The sequence below is a fragment of the Callospermophilus lateralis genome, chromosome 6 (assembly GCF_048772815.1).
Source record: "Callospermophilus lateralis isolate mCalLat2 chromosome 6, mCalLat2.hap1, whole genome shotgun sequence".
Classification (NCBI taxonomy): Eukaryota; Metazoa; Chordata; class Mammalia; order Rodentia; family Sciuridae; genus Callospermophilus; species Callospermophilus lateralis.
The window spans coordinates 28,348,070-28,363,417 of NC_135310.1; the positions used below are offsets into that span (position 1 = coordinate 28,348,070).

The following is a 15,348-nucleotide window of genomic DNA, read 5'->3' on the forward strand; positions in this document are numbered from 1 at the left end:
CCCTCTCAAAAATCAATGTCAACCATCCCCTGATGCAAGTTTTGCCTCTTCTAGGATGCCTTCTCTGGACCTCATGGCTTTCACTGAGTTACCCTCTGATTTTGCACCTCACTTTCAATTCTGGACTAACAGGCTACAACCTGCAATCATAAACAGCTCCACCTCACTTCGGGTGGACCTAATTAATCCAACTAGAAAGTGAAGTTCTTAAGTTATGTTTCCTGGCATGTCCCTCAACTCAGGGGCAAGTACATACTGGCATCAAAACAAATATTTTTATAGGCTCCACTGATAACACTAACCATTTCTATTTTTCGATCCTGTTGTCTTTAGAGAATTTTTTTTTAAATTAAGATGATTTTTACTGCAATTACCTAATCTTCATGCAAACACTCAATTTTGAGAGCACATAATTACTTTAAATGACAAGATAAAGCAACAAGGCAATTTTAAGAGTTACATGTTTTTATTACACAAACATAACATTTCTTGTGGGAGTGGATCTTCAGTTTGCTTCCTGCTTTGACAGAATGTTAAATATCTGTAGAAACTGTCTAAGAGTGATTTATGAAACAAACATTACACTACCCCCTTCAAGGAAAAAAAAAAAAGTCTCATTGCCTATATTTCCCAGTCAAATTTCTGAGAAAAATAATAGGTTTTCTTTACTTTTACAGTGTGGTACAATTTCTTTAAAGATATAAAAAAGGACAGACTTATAAAATATGAGCCCCCATTTGTTTACAAAGTTCTATAAAAATACATTAAGTAAGCACATGTTGGTCCTTTGATTTAATATTCCAATTTACCAGAAATGAAAAAAATCAATTACACAAAGATATGCAAACTACATTAATCTTGCAGTAATATAATGTCAACATCATCATGAACACCTTGCAAGAGTAGCTCTCCTGGATATGTGACAATCTTCCTTCGTTTTGCAGCTTTGAGAGTTCCTACCAATGCTTCAAAGAGATTGGCACATTTGTCATCTTGGAAGAGGACCCCAAATTTCACACTTAACTTTCCATCAGCATCTAATTTGAGAAAATACAATGTTAGTAAATGCAAAATTTGTTGTTTGCCTCATGCTTAGTGAACTTTCAAAACCTTTAATAAACATCTAACACTGGGCTAACCAAGATTACAATATAAAGCTTAGCCATAATTCAAGCAGCCTCTTCCTAGAGCCGAGTGATAGAATAAATACAATGTGTTATGACTCTCCAGCTTTAACAGTATCTACACAAGGACCGAAAGAGAACCAAGAAATATTTTTAAAAAGTGAATGTTCTATGGTACAAATACTGTAGATGAATTCCTTTTGCAGTTCTAACTTTTCCTCTTCAATGACAATTCCTGAGTCCAGACTGTAATTGCAAGTTGGTAAATGATAATCCTTTCCCCGTTTTTGTCCACCAACAAATACACCATCCACACTGGTGCAGAATTAAAAAAAAAAAGTAAAAGTTTTTTTCATGTATTTTTAGTTGTAGATGGACACAATACCATTATTTTATTTATGTATTTTGATGCGGTGCTGAGGATTGAACCCAGTGCCTCACGCATGCTAGGTAAGCGCTCTACCACTGAGCTACAATCCCAGCCCAAAGTAAAAGAAATTTTATCAGAAGCAAATCTGCTTGATACCCTTCCACTTTAATTGCTCAATGGCTCCCTATCACCTTCCAAATAAAGTGAAGCCCATGCCCTCATAGATAAGAACCTTCCTCCTTCAACTACACATCCATTTCTTGCCTGATCTTCTGCCTCATCACAAGATATACCTTTTGATCCAGTCATGATGAACGCTTGCCATTGTCCACAGTGACATTAAAGAAACTGATTTTGTAATTGTGCCCATGTTGAGGCATCTGCCCAGCATCACAGACCCCTTTCCCTAATAAATTCTTTTCTTCAAGAATGATTCAAATGTCACCAAGAAGGTCCTCCATGATTCTCTCAGAGAGTTGATATCTCTTCTTATAAAACTGACTGTATGTCTATCAAAGCACCACCATCAACTATAGTAAAAATAAGTAACACTTACTAAATACTTGCTATAGTCCTAGAACTAGTCAATGCATTTTAGTCATTAAAATTCACATAATCCTTATTTCATAGAGGAGAACACACGATTGATTGCAAGAAGCACCATTATTTTATGTTCCAATTAAACTGCCCAGTTAACTCTAGCACACCATGTATTAGATAAATCCTCATTTCAGAAATTTTTAAATGTAAAAATGTGTACTTGAATCACTGAGTTACAGTATTAGTATACACATAAGGTAACCAAGAAACAGAAAAGTTTAGTCGTGTGCCCAAGATCATAAGTAAGTATGTAAGGAAGTTGGGATTCATTCCCAGAGAGTGTTGGGATTCATTCCCACTCCAGTGTCCATGTTCTTAATCACTTCCCAAAACATACTCCCAGTCTGTCCTCCAACTACCCAAAGAAGTCTTCAAGGACTGTGACTGAATTTTGTTTATTTCTACATTTCCTGCACTTGAGCACAAAGGAACCACTCAAGAAATAGTTGTTGTTGGATGAAAGCGTTTAAAACTCCAAAAAGCAGTCTCTACTTAGTCTTTTCTGGATGAAAAATGAGATTTTGAAGAATTTGACTTTAGGGGCTGGGGTCGTGGCTCAATGGTAGAGTACTTGCCTGGCACATGTGAGGCACTGGGTTCAATCCTTAGCACCACATAAAAACAAATAAATAAAATAAAGGTATTATGTCCATCTACAACTAAAAAAAAAAAAAAAAAACAGAATTTGAGTTTAAAAGAAACAGAACTTTGTTCATCCATTTCCAGCTAGAGTTAAAACATTATATGTTTATTAGTCAAAATTACTCCAGACACAACTTAGATAATTAACCATAAGATGTCAGAAGTTGACATACCTCCATATATGCTTTGCAACTCAGCAAGTCATTTTTTACCAAGAACAAGAAAGTCAATCCATACAATACTGCTACCCCCAAGAGACATGACATCCTTGGGCTAGAAGAAACTAGGAACTGGGGAGGAATAAAAGCAGGGGTAGCACTGGGGAAAACAAGACTTAATAAATTTCCATCAAGTGGTAATGGTGAAGGGGTTGGAGGAAAGTGGAATTAGAAAGATTGTTCATTTGCCTGACCAGGGAAGTAAAAAAATGACATTCTCCAATGTCTGCTTGGTGTTCTCCTCAAACCTCAGGTTCATTCCCATTCCAAAGTGAACTCATGCTTCTCCTCCTTTTTGTCCACCAACTTCAAAGTCCTATCTGAGATCCTAGGTTTAAGTAAGTGCCCCCAACTACTATATCAAGAATCAATTTCTACAGTCCCATGCTGAACTGAGTGTCAGCACTTCATAGTTTAGCATCCCATGTTTTTTTCCCCCTGATAATTGCTTCATAAGTGCTCCTCTAGTTTCATCAACTAAGTAGTAAGATCCTAGAGGAAGGGAGCACCTATGATACTTGTCCCTGCGACATATGCAGATGCTCAATAACTATTAACTGACCATAAGATTAAACTTGCTTGCTTGTTAAATCCACATCACTTTTATATGCCTCCTTCATCTTTTCTTAGTACATGATGACTCAGATTTAATGTAGTAACCAAGTGATTAGAGAAGACCAAAAAGAGAAATGGGTGCTAGGGGTATACTTCAGTGGTAGAGAACTTGCTTAGCATGTATAAGGCCCCAGGTCTGATCCCCTAAAGAAAAAGAAAAAGAAAGAAAGGGAGAAACTCAAAGATACCCATGTCCTAACCTCTAACCTCTAGGACCTGTGTTACCCTACGTGGCAAAAGGGGCTTTTCAGATGTGACAATGGAGAACCCTGAATCGGGGCAATTATATTGTATCATCTAGATCAGCCCAAGTAACTACAGGTCCTTAAAAATGGAAGACAGAGGCAGGAGAGGAGGTCAGTGTGATACAACATAAGGACTTCACCAGATAATGCTGGCTTTGAAGATAGAGAAAGAGGCCATGAACCAAGTAATATGGGCTGGGAAAAGGTAAGGACTTAGATTTTTCCCCTAGAACCTCCAGAAAGGAAGATAGCCTGCCAACCCCTAGATCTTAAGCCCAGTAAGACCCTTATCAGACTCCTGATCTGCAGAAGATATGAAATATGTTAAGATGTTAAATGTATTATTTCATATCACTAAGTTTGTGGTCATCTGTTACACAAGAATAGAAAACTAATACAGGAGACACTGGAGATAAATGGTTCAATGGAATTTTCAAAGTGTGTCCTATTATTTCAAAGGATTGGGATTCATAAGCAAATACAGCTTTGAGAATCAAGCTATAAATGATGAAATTCATTTGGAAAAATAAGAGACCCAGAATAGCCAAAGCAATCCTTAGCAAGAAAAGTGAAGCAGGAGGCAACACAATACCAGACCTTAAATTATACTACAGAGCTATAGTAACAAAAACAGAACGGTACTGGGACCAAAACAGATACATAGACTAATGGTACAGAATTGAAGACACAGAGACAAAGCCACATAAATATAGTTATCTCATACTAGACAAAGGTGACAAAAACATACATTGGAGAAAAGATAGCCTCTTTAACAAATGGGGCTGAGAAAACTGGAAATCCATATGTAGAAAAATGAAATTAAACCCCTATCTCTCACCCTGCACAAAAATCAACTCAAAGTGGATCAAGGACTTAGATTCTAGAACAGAGACCCTGTACCTATAGAATAAAAAGTAGGCTCAAATCTCTACCATGTCAGCTTAGGAAATGACTTCCTTGATAAGACTCATAAAGCATAAGAAGTAAACTCAAGAATCAATAAATGGGATGGAATCAAACTAAAAAGTTTATTCACAGCAAAGGAAACAATAACATGAAGAGAAAGCCTACAGAATGGGAGAAGATATTTACCACATGCACCTCAGATAGAGCATTAATTTCTAGGATACACAAAGAACTCAAAAAACTTAACACCAAAAAAATAAATAACCCAATCAATAAATGGGTAAAGGAACTGAACAGACACTACACAGAAGAAGAAATACAATCAATCAGCAAATAATATGAAAAAATGTTCAACATCACTAGAAATTAAAGAAATACAAATCAAAACTACCATGAAATTCCATCTCACTTCAGTCAGAATGGCAATCATCAAGAATATAATCAACAATAAATGTTGGCAAGCATGTGAGGAAAAAGGTACACTCATACATTACTGGTGGGACTGCAAATTGGTATGACCACTCTGGAAAGCAGTATGAAGATTCTTCAGAGAACTTGGAATGGAACCACCATTTGACACGGTTATCCCACTCCTAGGTTTATACTCAAAGGACTTAAAATCAGCATATTACAGTGATGCAGCCACATCAATATTTATAGCAACACAATTCACAATAGCTAAACTACAGAGCCAACCTCACTGTCCTTCAAAAGATGAATGGATAAAAAAATTGTGGTATATACACACATCGGAATATTACTCAGCCAAAAGGAAAAAGGAATTATGGCATTTGCCGGTAAGTGAAAAGAACTGGAGAATATTATAGTAAGTGAAATAGGCCAGTCCCAAGGAACCAAAGGCTGAATGTTTTCTCTGATATGTGGATGTTAATTCACAATGTGGGAGGGGGCTAGGAAAGAAGAGAGGTACTTGGGAAGAAAGAGAGGATGAAGGGAGGAGAAGGAGTATGAGGGTAGGAATGATAGTAGAATGAATTGGACATTATCATCCTATGTGCATATATGATTACAGAACCCATATAACTCTGCATCATGTATAACTTGAAGAATGAGAAGTTATATGCCATTTATGTATGATGTGTCAGAATGCATTATACTGTCATGTATAACTAATTTAGAATTAAAAAACAGTCATGTATGTAAAGGGGATTAAGAATGCAAAAACAAACCTGAATGTTGATCTAATCAAGTATTAGGGGTAATGTATAAAGAAAATTAAATTCCTCTCTTCCTTAGTAGGAAGTAAGCAGATTATTCTTAACACCAAACATCATGAAAGATAAGTAATCTGTTTAGAGACATGGAGGTAACTAACAAAGGATGTAAGTTTTTACTTGTGAAGGGCAAGAAATGTGGCGAATCTGGGAGTGGAAGGAAGACTCCTATCAAGATTTTCATCTTTATTATTTGACTCCTTAAACAATGTGCATATTTAACTTTGTTTTTTACAAAACAATTTTTTAAGTAAAAAGAAATGTTATAGATTTTAAAAAATCAAGCTATAATGATAAAATAACTCTTGTAAGATACTTCATAAGTATGTTTTTCATTTATTTGATATAATTTTAAAACTCTGAGTTCCATTATCTGAGTCATTACTGACTATGTCTATTGTTCTTATTATTTTTAAAATGCTCCCCAAATTCTTATGTCTCTTCTCTGAGATTTAACAAATACCTAAAGCTACAAGTATAATAGTAACTCTGATTACAACTTAGGAAAAAGACACTAATACTACCAATTTTACATGTCACTATCTTTATAGTAGCTGCCTGCCTAGTTGTTGAAGAAAAGAACAATTTAAAAGAGAATACCCTAAAAGATTTTGTTTTAAATTCTAGTTATATGCTCACATTTGTATAAAACTCCAGAATTTAGAGAAAATAAAGACAATTTTGTATAGTTGAAATTGAAGTCCTGAGTTACTTTGGAAGTTCATAAAATGGTGGCAGAATAAAGCAGAAAACATGGATTTTAATAGTGTGGCAAATAAAAATTTGAACTCAATTACCAGATTTTAATGCAACCAGATACAAGATGTTTAGTGATTTTCTTTCCATTCAAAGGGTAAGGAAACATTTCAACTATTCTACCTCAGAAACTGGATACCCCAGTAGCCCTGTGTCTCAAGGTGTGCCTTCATGGCCAAGGGTAGTTACTACTTGAGACTGTGGACAGAATTGCCAGTCACTGTCCTAAAGTCCTGGGGTGGCCCCTTTCTAGGTCAGAATGCCAGTGCAGCCTGCTGTGAAGTAAACTAGAAGAAATACCCATGTTACTTACTTTTTGAACCCAAACGATGAATTTCCCCCACTAAGAGGTTAACTTCATGATCCACGTTCATTGCAACCTGCAAGAAAAAATAAGACTACCTTATGACCGTTTCTATGTTCCATCAAGCACCTATAATCCAAGGGCCCTTTCTTTTTTGATGTGGCATTTGTCACTATTATTTTCATTGTCCCTCTTCCTAAAAAGACTGTGTGCTGTAAGGGCATTAAAGTATGCCCACCTTCACTATCTGTGTACAGCTTTCCCTCTTGGCTACCCCAAATCCTGTTGTCCACCCCAAATCCTGTTGTCCACAGTCTACTGGGGGAAAGGCAGCCCTTCTGCTTGTACTTGCTATTACTCTAAGCAGGTGTCCTTCACAGTGCCCTGGGAGACCCAAATACTATAAAAAGTGAGTAACATAGGATCCTTGCTCAGGGCAGAGGGCCCTGGAACCAATAGCAGGGTGACAAGCACTCTAAGAGGTGAGTCCAAGGCATTAAGGAAAGCTGGAAAAGGCTCCCAGGAGGTCACGGGGAAGGAGTGGAGCAAGCAGACAAACGGGAAAGGGTGTTTTATGAATGGGGAAGAGCATGTGCAAAATTATGGAGAAAAAGGAGAAACTGATATACTTCCTGCCTTTCAAGAGCCTGCAGTCTAGAGGGGAAGGCAGATTTATGATAAAAGTGGCAATTTAAATACTCTCAGGTCAGGGCAGTGATAATTTCTGGGTCATAGTACATCTGACAGCAGTGAAGAGCTTGTGGTGAAGATTATTCACCTTCAGATGAGAAGGTGTTCAGGACCTAATGAGAGTGGGGATTTATCTTGGATTGCTAAATCCTCCATAGGCTACTTCCGCACACTTTCAACCTCTTTCATTCTTTCCCAGTTGAACTTCAGGCTGCAACCACACTGGGTTTCTTTCCATGCCTCAAATGCTCCTTATTCTCATCTCCAGCCTTCCCACATACTGTTTCTTCAACCCAGACTCATTATTTCTTTCTCAAGGCTAACTCTCATGCGTTCACTTCCTGCTTAGAGGAAGCTTCCTCCAGAAAGCCTTCCCTGAAGCCCTGGAGGTAGAGAGCTCTCTAACTCTGTGTTCCCACAGGGCCCTGTGCTCTTTTTTATTTTACTCCATTGGAATTACTGGTTTCTCCATTTTCTCCACTAAATGATAAGCTCCTGCCTGCAAGAATTTGGCTGAAAAGCTCCCTGTTTATCATTTCTGACACTAAGAGTTGAGGTTCCATAAATATTGGTTTCATGGACTGAAAAAAACAAGCAAAGAGACAAGAGGGGATGGAATTATATCTGTAAGCGCATCAGAAAGTTCAAGCAACTGGGTGGAACAAGCATCAATTCAGTCTTTTTGAATCATACTTTTTTCAAACTGAATAAGGGACAAAAAAGGGGGGGCCTGTGTATATGGTTTCCTTTAAGGTGACAATAATTTGGAAGAAACAATTTTATCCAGATGGAAAATAACTAATTCCTGGTAGCTTTTAGAGACAAGAGTGACATCTATGTTTATAGACCACCTGTTTAAATGATATTGATTGGAACACCAGGTTTTCTATCAGCTAATAATTAAAAGCACCACTACCATCTGCTATGCTACTTGTCTGAATATTATAATTTAAGGACCTTGTATTGCAATAAAATGCAAAATCTTCAATTAAATGCATCTATATAAAACTTATTATCAAAAATTATCCAAATCCTGGGACTTTGCATTTGGGGGAAATCATATCTTTAACATTGTATGTAACTCAAGACATAGTTTAAAAGAGATACTAAAAACATGAAATGTATCCAGAGATTATGGCCAGAATGCTGAAGGCTTGAACAGGATGCCATGAGAAAAACAGCAGGGAAAAAACCTGTTAACATCAGAGTGGTGGGCAGCTTTTGTTTTTGCCTGCCCAGTACCCATTCCCCATTCTCACAGTGAACAATCTCATTTTTGTCTGCTTGGAGCACTTCCTTCCTTATTCCAAACCCATGGATCCTGGACAGAGCCTCACCTGAGTCTTCAAGCTCAAAAAGGTTGGTTTGAGGCATTAGGTTGGTGTTCCCATCCACATCAATGAAGTTAAACCCTAATATTTTGCTAGAAGTAGCAAAACACTACTCTCTTCCCACTGGATTCTAAGATGTTAGTTTATAGCCCTGATGTTGGAAGACCCCATGTTGGAAGTACCTAACAAGGACAGAGCTGACACAAAGAAAATCCAGACATGTTACAATGACTAAGCCCTTATGTAACTCTGGACTCTCCAGTTACATGAATCAATGCTGTCTTTCCTACTTTTTCTTGTGCTGGTTTGACTGAGTTTCTATCACTTACACTTTAAATAGTCTTGACCCATAAAATTAGAGATCTACTTTTTTTTTTTTTTTAACTAAAGTTCTTTTTATTTTTTTCTTTGTGATACTGGGAATTGAACCCAGGGGTGCTTTACCATGGAGTTAAATCCTTAGCCTCTTTTATTTTTTATTTTGAGACAGGGTTTCACAAAGTTGCCCAGACTGACCTCCAACTTACAATCTTCCTACCTCAGTCTCCTGATTTGTTGGGATTACAGGCATGTGTCACCTCACCCAGCTAAAGCTCATTTTATACTCTTAAATGATTAGTCTTGTTTCATATTTCTCTACTGGATAGATAGGATGGATAGATGTATTAGAAAAGCAGATTCGGGGGCCATATTTTTAAAAAAATTCTAAGGCTGGAAATAGCTCAGTAGTAGAGTGCTTGCCTAGCATATGCTAGGCTCTGGGTTCCATCCCCAGCACCATCAAAGAACAAAAACTCTCTAACAACCAAACTGCCCAATAATACAGTTTGTATTCTGTTCCTGGAGGTATTAATGAAGAAGTAGCAAGGCTCTATGAGGAATGATGAAAAAATTAGCCTGTACTGGACAGAAAAATAATGAAATGTTCAAGATTAAGAATTTCTTCAATTCTCCTATTATCAGATTCCCAGGCCCTGGAAATTTATCTCTTCAACACCACTCCCCATTCCTTCCACCTATCATCAGCAACACATTTCAGATTTAGATCTCAATTAATAATGAGAATCAACGAGAAAATCCCTCTATTATGTTCAACATGCATACCTGCATTATATTAAGCAGATGTATGTCCATCCAATTCTGAGAAAGCAACCAGCATTTCTTTGTAATCATTTACACATTCAGGTCTTTATGTATTTTAATTCACACAGTTCTAAGAACCTTGCAAAGTACTTATTATTCATTCCATTTTTATGGATATTGAAACAGGCTCCGAGGGATTAACGCCCCTCAATTAAATACTGTTTCTAACATATCATTCTGGTTCTTCCTCCTCCTCCTCCTCCTCTTCTTCTTTTTTTTCTATTGTACAAATGCACTAAATATAATAGCGTATTTGTATGAAATATTTCATGCTGAGTACTTGCTAAGGCAGATCAACTTACAAAGCAAAAAGGCTTCCTGCCCAGACCCCTATAAATAGGAAAATAATAGGTTTTGAAATTAACTGCTAGCATACATAATTTGGCATGTTTTATTCATTTCTTTTATTATTGGGGAGGGGGGTAGGGATAAAGAAGAAAACTGCTCATTGTGACACAATCCTTGGATGGCCTGTGACATTTTATTAGCAGGACAGAAGCCTGAGACTGAAGTGAGCAAGAAGATCATGAACAATGAGAGGCCATAAGCAGAACAAGCCTAGGGGGAAGAAAGAGGTTGTCAATGAGGCTGAACCAGAAGAAAGCAAGCAGCTCAAGGGAAGGCGAAGGCAGATGCTAGTCGCGCCTTCTGTCAGAGAATCTAATTAGGCTTTGTGCGTGGGAATCACAAAGAAAACGGAATGGAGGAGGACTGCGGCATATGCTGGGACGCCCCATCAATACACGCTGAAGAATGTATTTAAGGTCCCTCTAATATTTGTGTGTGTTAAAGTTTGGAGGCAATGCGTGAAGATTTTCTAATAACTACGGAAATAAAACCTACTGGAGTGGGGACTCCAGGAAATCAGGAGCGAACTTCTCTCTCTCTCTCACACACACACACGCCGGGCGCTTTTCCAGCCCTCCCTTGAAATCACTTAACAGCTGGTGCGGGTCAAAGGATGACTGGGTTCCTTCCTCTCGCTGGCGCGCGCAAGCTCCATATTTGGTCATCGCTTCTGTAAGTTTGGGATCCTGCCAAGTAAGGGTCCCAAGCCCTGTGCCCTGCAGGCCATCACACGGTCACCACTGGCACCGGTGCAGGACTGGGGAGTGCTGAGCTTCTGCCCTCCATCTCCGAGCAGCCCTATGCGTCCCAGGAAGAGCTGCGTCCCGGAAGCCTTTGTCTCGGCAACTCACCGGCCAGCGCTGCCCGCCCACGTTCCCCCCAGGGCCGGGTCTGCCAAAAAGGGACAAGGCCCAGGGTTCCACCAGTCCCCTCACTAACCTCTTCCCTACCCCCGACCTAAGGGCAGGGCCTCAGCCACCTCCCCGTACTGCGGAGGACACTGCCCCGAGGTCACCAAATTTCTAGGAACAGCGTCTCCCAGCCCCCTAATCCTTCTCCACCCAGTTCTGCAGAATTGGCACCCGAGCTACGGTTAAGTGCAAAACCCAAGCGTTACACCGCGGTAAAAAATCGTTTCCTCGTTTCTCGCTTCACCGTCAGCCCCTGGCCGGCAAAACGTCACGTGAGCGGAGTGCGGAAGTCTGCGGGAGAAGCGGGGCGTGGGAGGCGCGCGCCCACCCTGTCCACTCCTTCACCGTTTCAGCCCCCGCCGCTCATTGCCTCCGCGCACCCCTGAGCCACCTCGCAGTCCCGGCTGTCCACCCGCAGCCCGCGATGCCTCCAGCAGATTGACCTCCGCCGGACACTCCAGTCCATCCTCGCTACCTCGCCACGTCTTCCCGGGGGGACTCACCTATAGCTTCGTTTTATTTATCAATGAAGAATTGGTGTCCAGTCTGTCTAGACCGGGTTATCTTCTTCAGTGTGTTGGGGAGGAAGAGTCTGAAGAAGGAAGTGGCCGCTAGGCAATAGAAAGGTTCCTGGGGAGGAGGAGGAGGAAGAGGAGGAGGAGCCGGGTGGGGAAAAAGTAAAGAGTTTCTGCGCTCGGGAAAGGGGCCGCCCATTCACCCAGGGACAAGCCTATGAGGAGGAAACTTGGGGGAGGAGACGCCAGAGAAGGGGGCAGTCTCTGGACAGGTGGCTGGGCACGCGGGGCGTCTAGGAGTACCAACCAGAGCTTACCTCCACCTTTCCTTCGTGCTGCCCAGAGTCCTGAACCGCATCACACTGCATCTGATCCTACCAGAGTCTCTCTCCCAACAAAAGGAACAAAGCGCCCCCAACGTGCTCAACAGTGAGGGCTCTTAGGAAGACCGTGACTCACTTGGGTTCTATATGCCAGGAGCAGGAGCCTCCGGAACACTGAGTGTAATGACTCAAGAGTGGTCTGAATTGCAAAGCCAAGTGCATTCTTGAAAGCCAGTTTGTTCTACTGCAAAGTAATGTTTCTTGGACAAAGCAAGCTCTTAAGCTTCATTATTTCCTACATCTAACTTTATAATTCAATCATTTTATTCATACTCCCTTTATTTTAATCGTGTGTGTGTGTGTGTGTGTGTGTGTGTGTGTGTGTATGTTTGCTGTATCCAGGTTTTGGAAAGGAAAACCAGCCCAAACTATTCCTAGAGCAGGGGTTGCACAAGTAATGAATAATAACTACAAAATAATGTTCTTTCCCCAGCCCCGGCTGATTGAATTAAGAGTAATAGATTCCCGGGTTAGGTTCATAGCTCAGTGGTAGCGCACTTGCCTAGCATGTGTAAGGCACTGGGCTTGATTCTCAGCACCACTCATAAATAAATAAAAATAAAGTTCTATCAACAACTAAAAAATAATTTTTAAAAAAGAGTAATAATCCCGCCCAAGCGCACACATTCATAAAGTCCTCATTGAAGTAACCAAGGGCAAGCAATTCTCACCAAACAGGGTGGTAATTAGCAAATTATCTGATAGTTGTCTGATGGAACTGTGATAATTAATAAACTAATCAAAATATCCCTTGGAAAAAGAAAATAGAGAATGAATTGAGAGGGGATGAGGCAGAAGGGGCCAAAATAAGCTTCCAGAAAGCAAGACCACTGACTAAGCAGAAACCAGCATGACCAAGTGGAAGGTGGGTGGTGACAGAAATGGCCGAAGCAGCAGCTAAGACAATGTTGGAAGGAGGGCAACAAAGACCTGCTTCCCCAGGGTGTGTGAGTGTCCAGGTCCTAGGGCTGCACTGGATCCATCCACTTCCCAAGCTGGGTTCTAGTTACCCTTTTATATCAATACCTGTCACATGGGTGTGACTCTGAATGAGACTCTGTAATCTTCAACAAAGATGCGATTCTTCTAAGCTTCTCATGTCCGATGCTGTTTGGGGAGATTTCAAGATCCTCTGGGTTCTGTTTTTTCCTCACCAATAAAAAGCTATGAAGTTGTACTTTATATCTTTCAAAGACTATATAATGCAATAATTATAATTGAGAAAAATGTCATATTAGTAATTTTCCAAGCAAGACCTAGCTATTTCTTCCTGTGGCAGTGATCACAATTGGTCAGATAATATCTAATGAAGTGAATAATGAATGATGAATAAGGGTGTGCTGTGGTGTGTCACTAAGGAGTTAGTGTTTTCCAGTACTCTGCCAGCCAGGAAAAAATGAAATAGATTACTTTACCTAAACAAGTCTAAATCTATGTTAGCTTTAAAATAAATTCTTTTACAATGTTGTTTATACACTTTTCACACTAGGTATTACAGACTTCATATTAATCTACAATATAAGGAATTATAATTCAAAATGGTTGTTTTTGATCAGAGATGATTGAAAGTTTTGTCAAAATAAGGTTTTTCACACCAATTACTGTTCCTTTAGTTTCCATACAGACTTTTGCTATTTTTTTTCTTCTCTTAGGAATATTATTGTATATAATGTAAGCAATGTGGAAATTTTATGGTAAATGTAATGATCCCAGATAGTCAACAGTCCCTGACTTTTATTATTCCTTAAAGTAAGGCTTCTCATTGGGACATGTTATTCCAGTTCAGTAATAATAATAATGATTGCATGACTTGGCACTAATTTCTGAAACAACTGGAGTACTGTTTGAATGCAAGTAAGTAAATATAAAATCTGTGCCTCAGCCAGGTATAGTGATACACACCTGTAATCTCAGCCGGTAGGCTGAGACAGGAGAATCACAAGTTCAAGGCCAGTCTGGGCAACTTAGTGAGACCCTGACTCAAAAACAAAAACAAACAAAACAAAAATTCTATGCCTTCAGGAAATTATGGAAGAAGGATTATCAACATGAGCAAGTAGGGTTTATCACAGGAATGTAAAGTTCATTGAACATTCATAAATTAATCAATATAATACAATGTATTAGTGGAATAAGTGGAAATACCACATGGTTTTTTTAATTTTATCAGGTGCAGGAAAAGCATTTTAAAAAATCAATTACCTTTTCATGATCAAAACACAAAAGCAACAACACAACTAGGTATACAAGGGGCTCTCTACAACTTATCAAAGGGCATCTACAAGTGACTCACAACTAACTTTATACTTGATGATGAAAGACTGAAGGCTTACCCCCTGCATTCAAGAACAAGGCAAGGGGCTGGGATTATAGCTCAGTGGTAGAGTGCTTTCCTCACACACGAGAGGCACTGAGTTCTATCCTTAGCACCACATAAAAATAAATATTGTATCCATCTACAACTTAAAAAATATATTTTTTTAAAAAAAAGAACAAGACAAGAATATATGCTAAAGAATCTGCCTCCCCCAAAGAAGCCAGACATGGTGGTGCATGCATATAATACCAGCTACTCAGGAGGCTAAGGCAGGAGGATCTCAAGTTTGAGGCCAGTTTTGGCAATTTAGAGAGAGCCTGTTTCAAAATAAAATAAAAAGGGCTGAAGATATATAGCTCACTGGTGGAGTGCTTGTCTAGCATGTGTTGAGGTCCCAGTATGGGGGTGGAGTTATCTTGAATTAAGCATGTGGGGAGGTCTGGAATTTTGTTGCACAATTTTGTGAATATACTAAAATCCAATTGATTGTACACTTTAAAATGGTGAGTTTTATGGCATATGAATTATATCTTAATTTTATTTAAAAAGAAACTATAGAAACTCAAGACTAATGGATAATTAATTAAAAGCTAAATCTGAAAACAAATAATGATGATTTAGCTGAAATACTAAACTGTTGAACAAAAGGGCTAATGTAACTGCTTTAGGAATGTGTTGCATTTCTTCATTGCTGC

At 39.2% G+C, this 15,348-nt stretch overlaps 1 protein-coding gene across 1 annotated transcript; it reads right to left on the reverse strand.

Annotated features, from left to right (window-relative positions):
* Positions 1-486: 486 nt before the first annotated feature.
* Abracl (ABRA C-terminal like) lies at positions 487-12,092 on the reverse strand. The gene is made up of 3 exons (XM_076859684.2): positions 11,942-12,092; positions 7,025-7,091; positions 487-1,037 (listed from the first exon to the last, which is right to left on the reverse strand). Exons 2-3 carry the CDS (start codon positions 7,083-7,085, stop codon positions 853-855), a joined length of 246 nt encoding a protein of 81 aa, XP_076715799.1. The 5' UTR covers positions 7,086-7,091; positions 11,942-12,092; the 3' UTR covers positions 487-852.
* Positions 12,093-15,348: the final 3,256 nt, after the last annotated feature.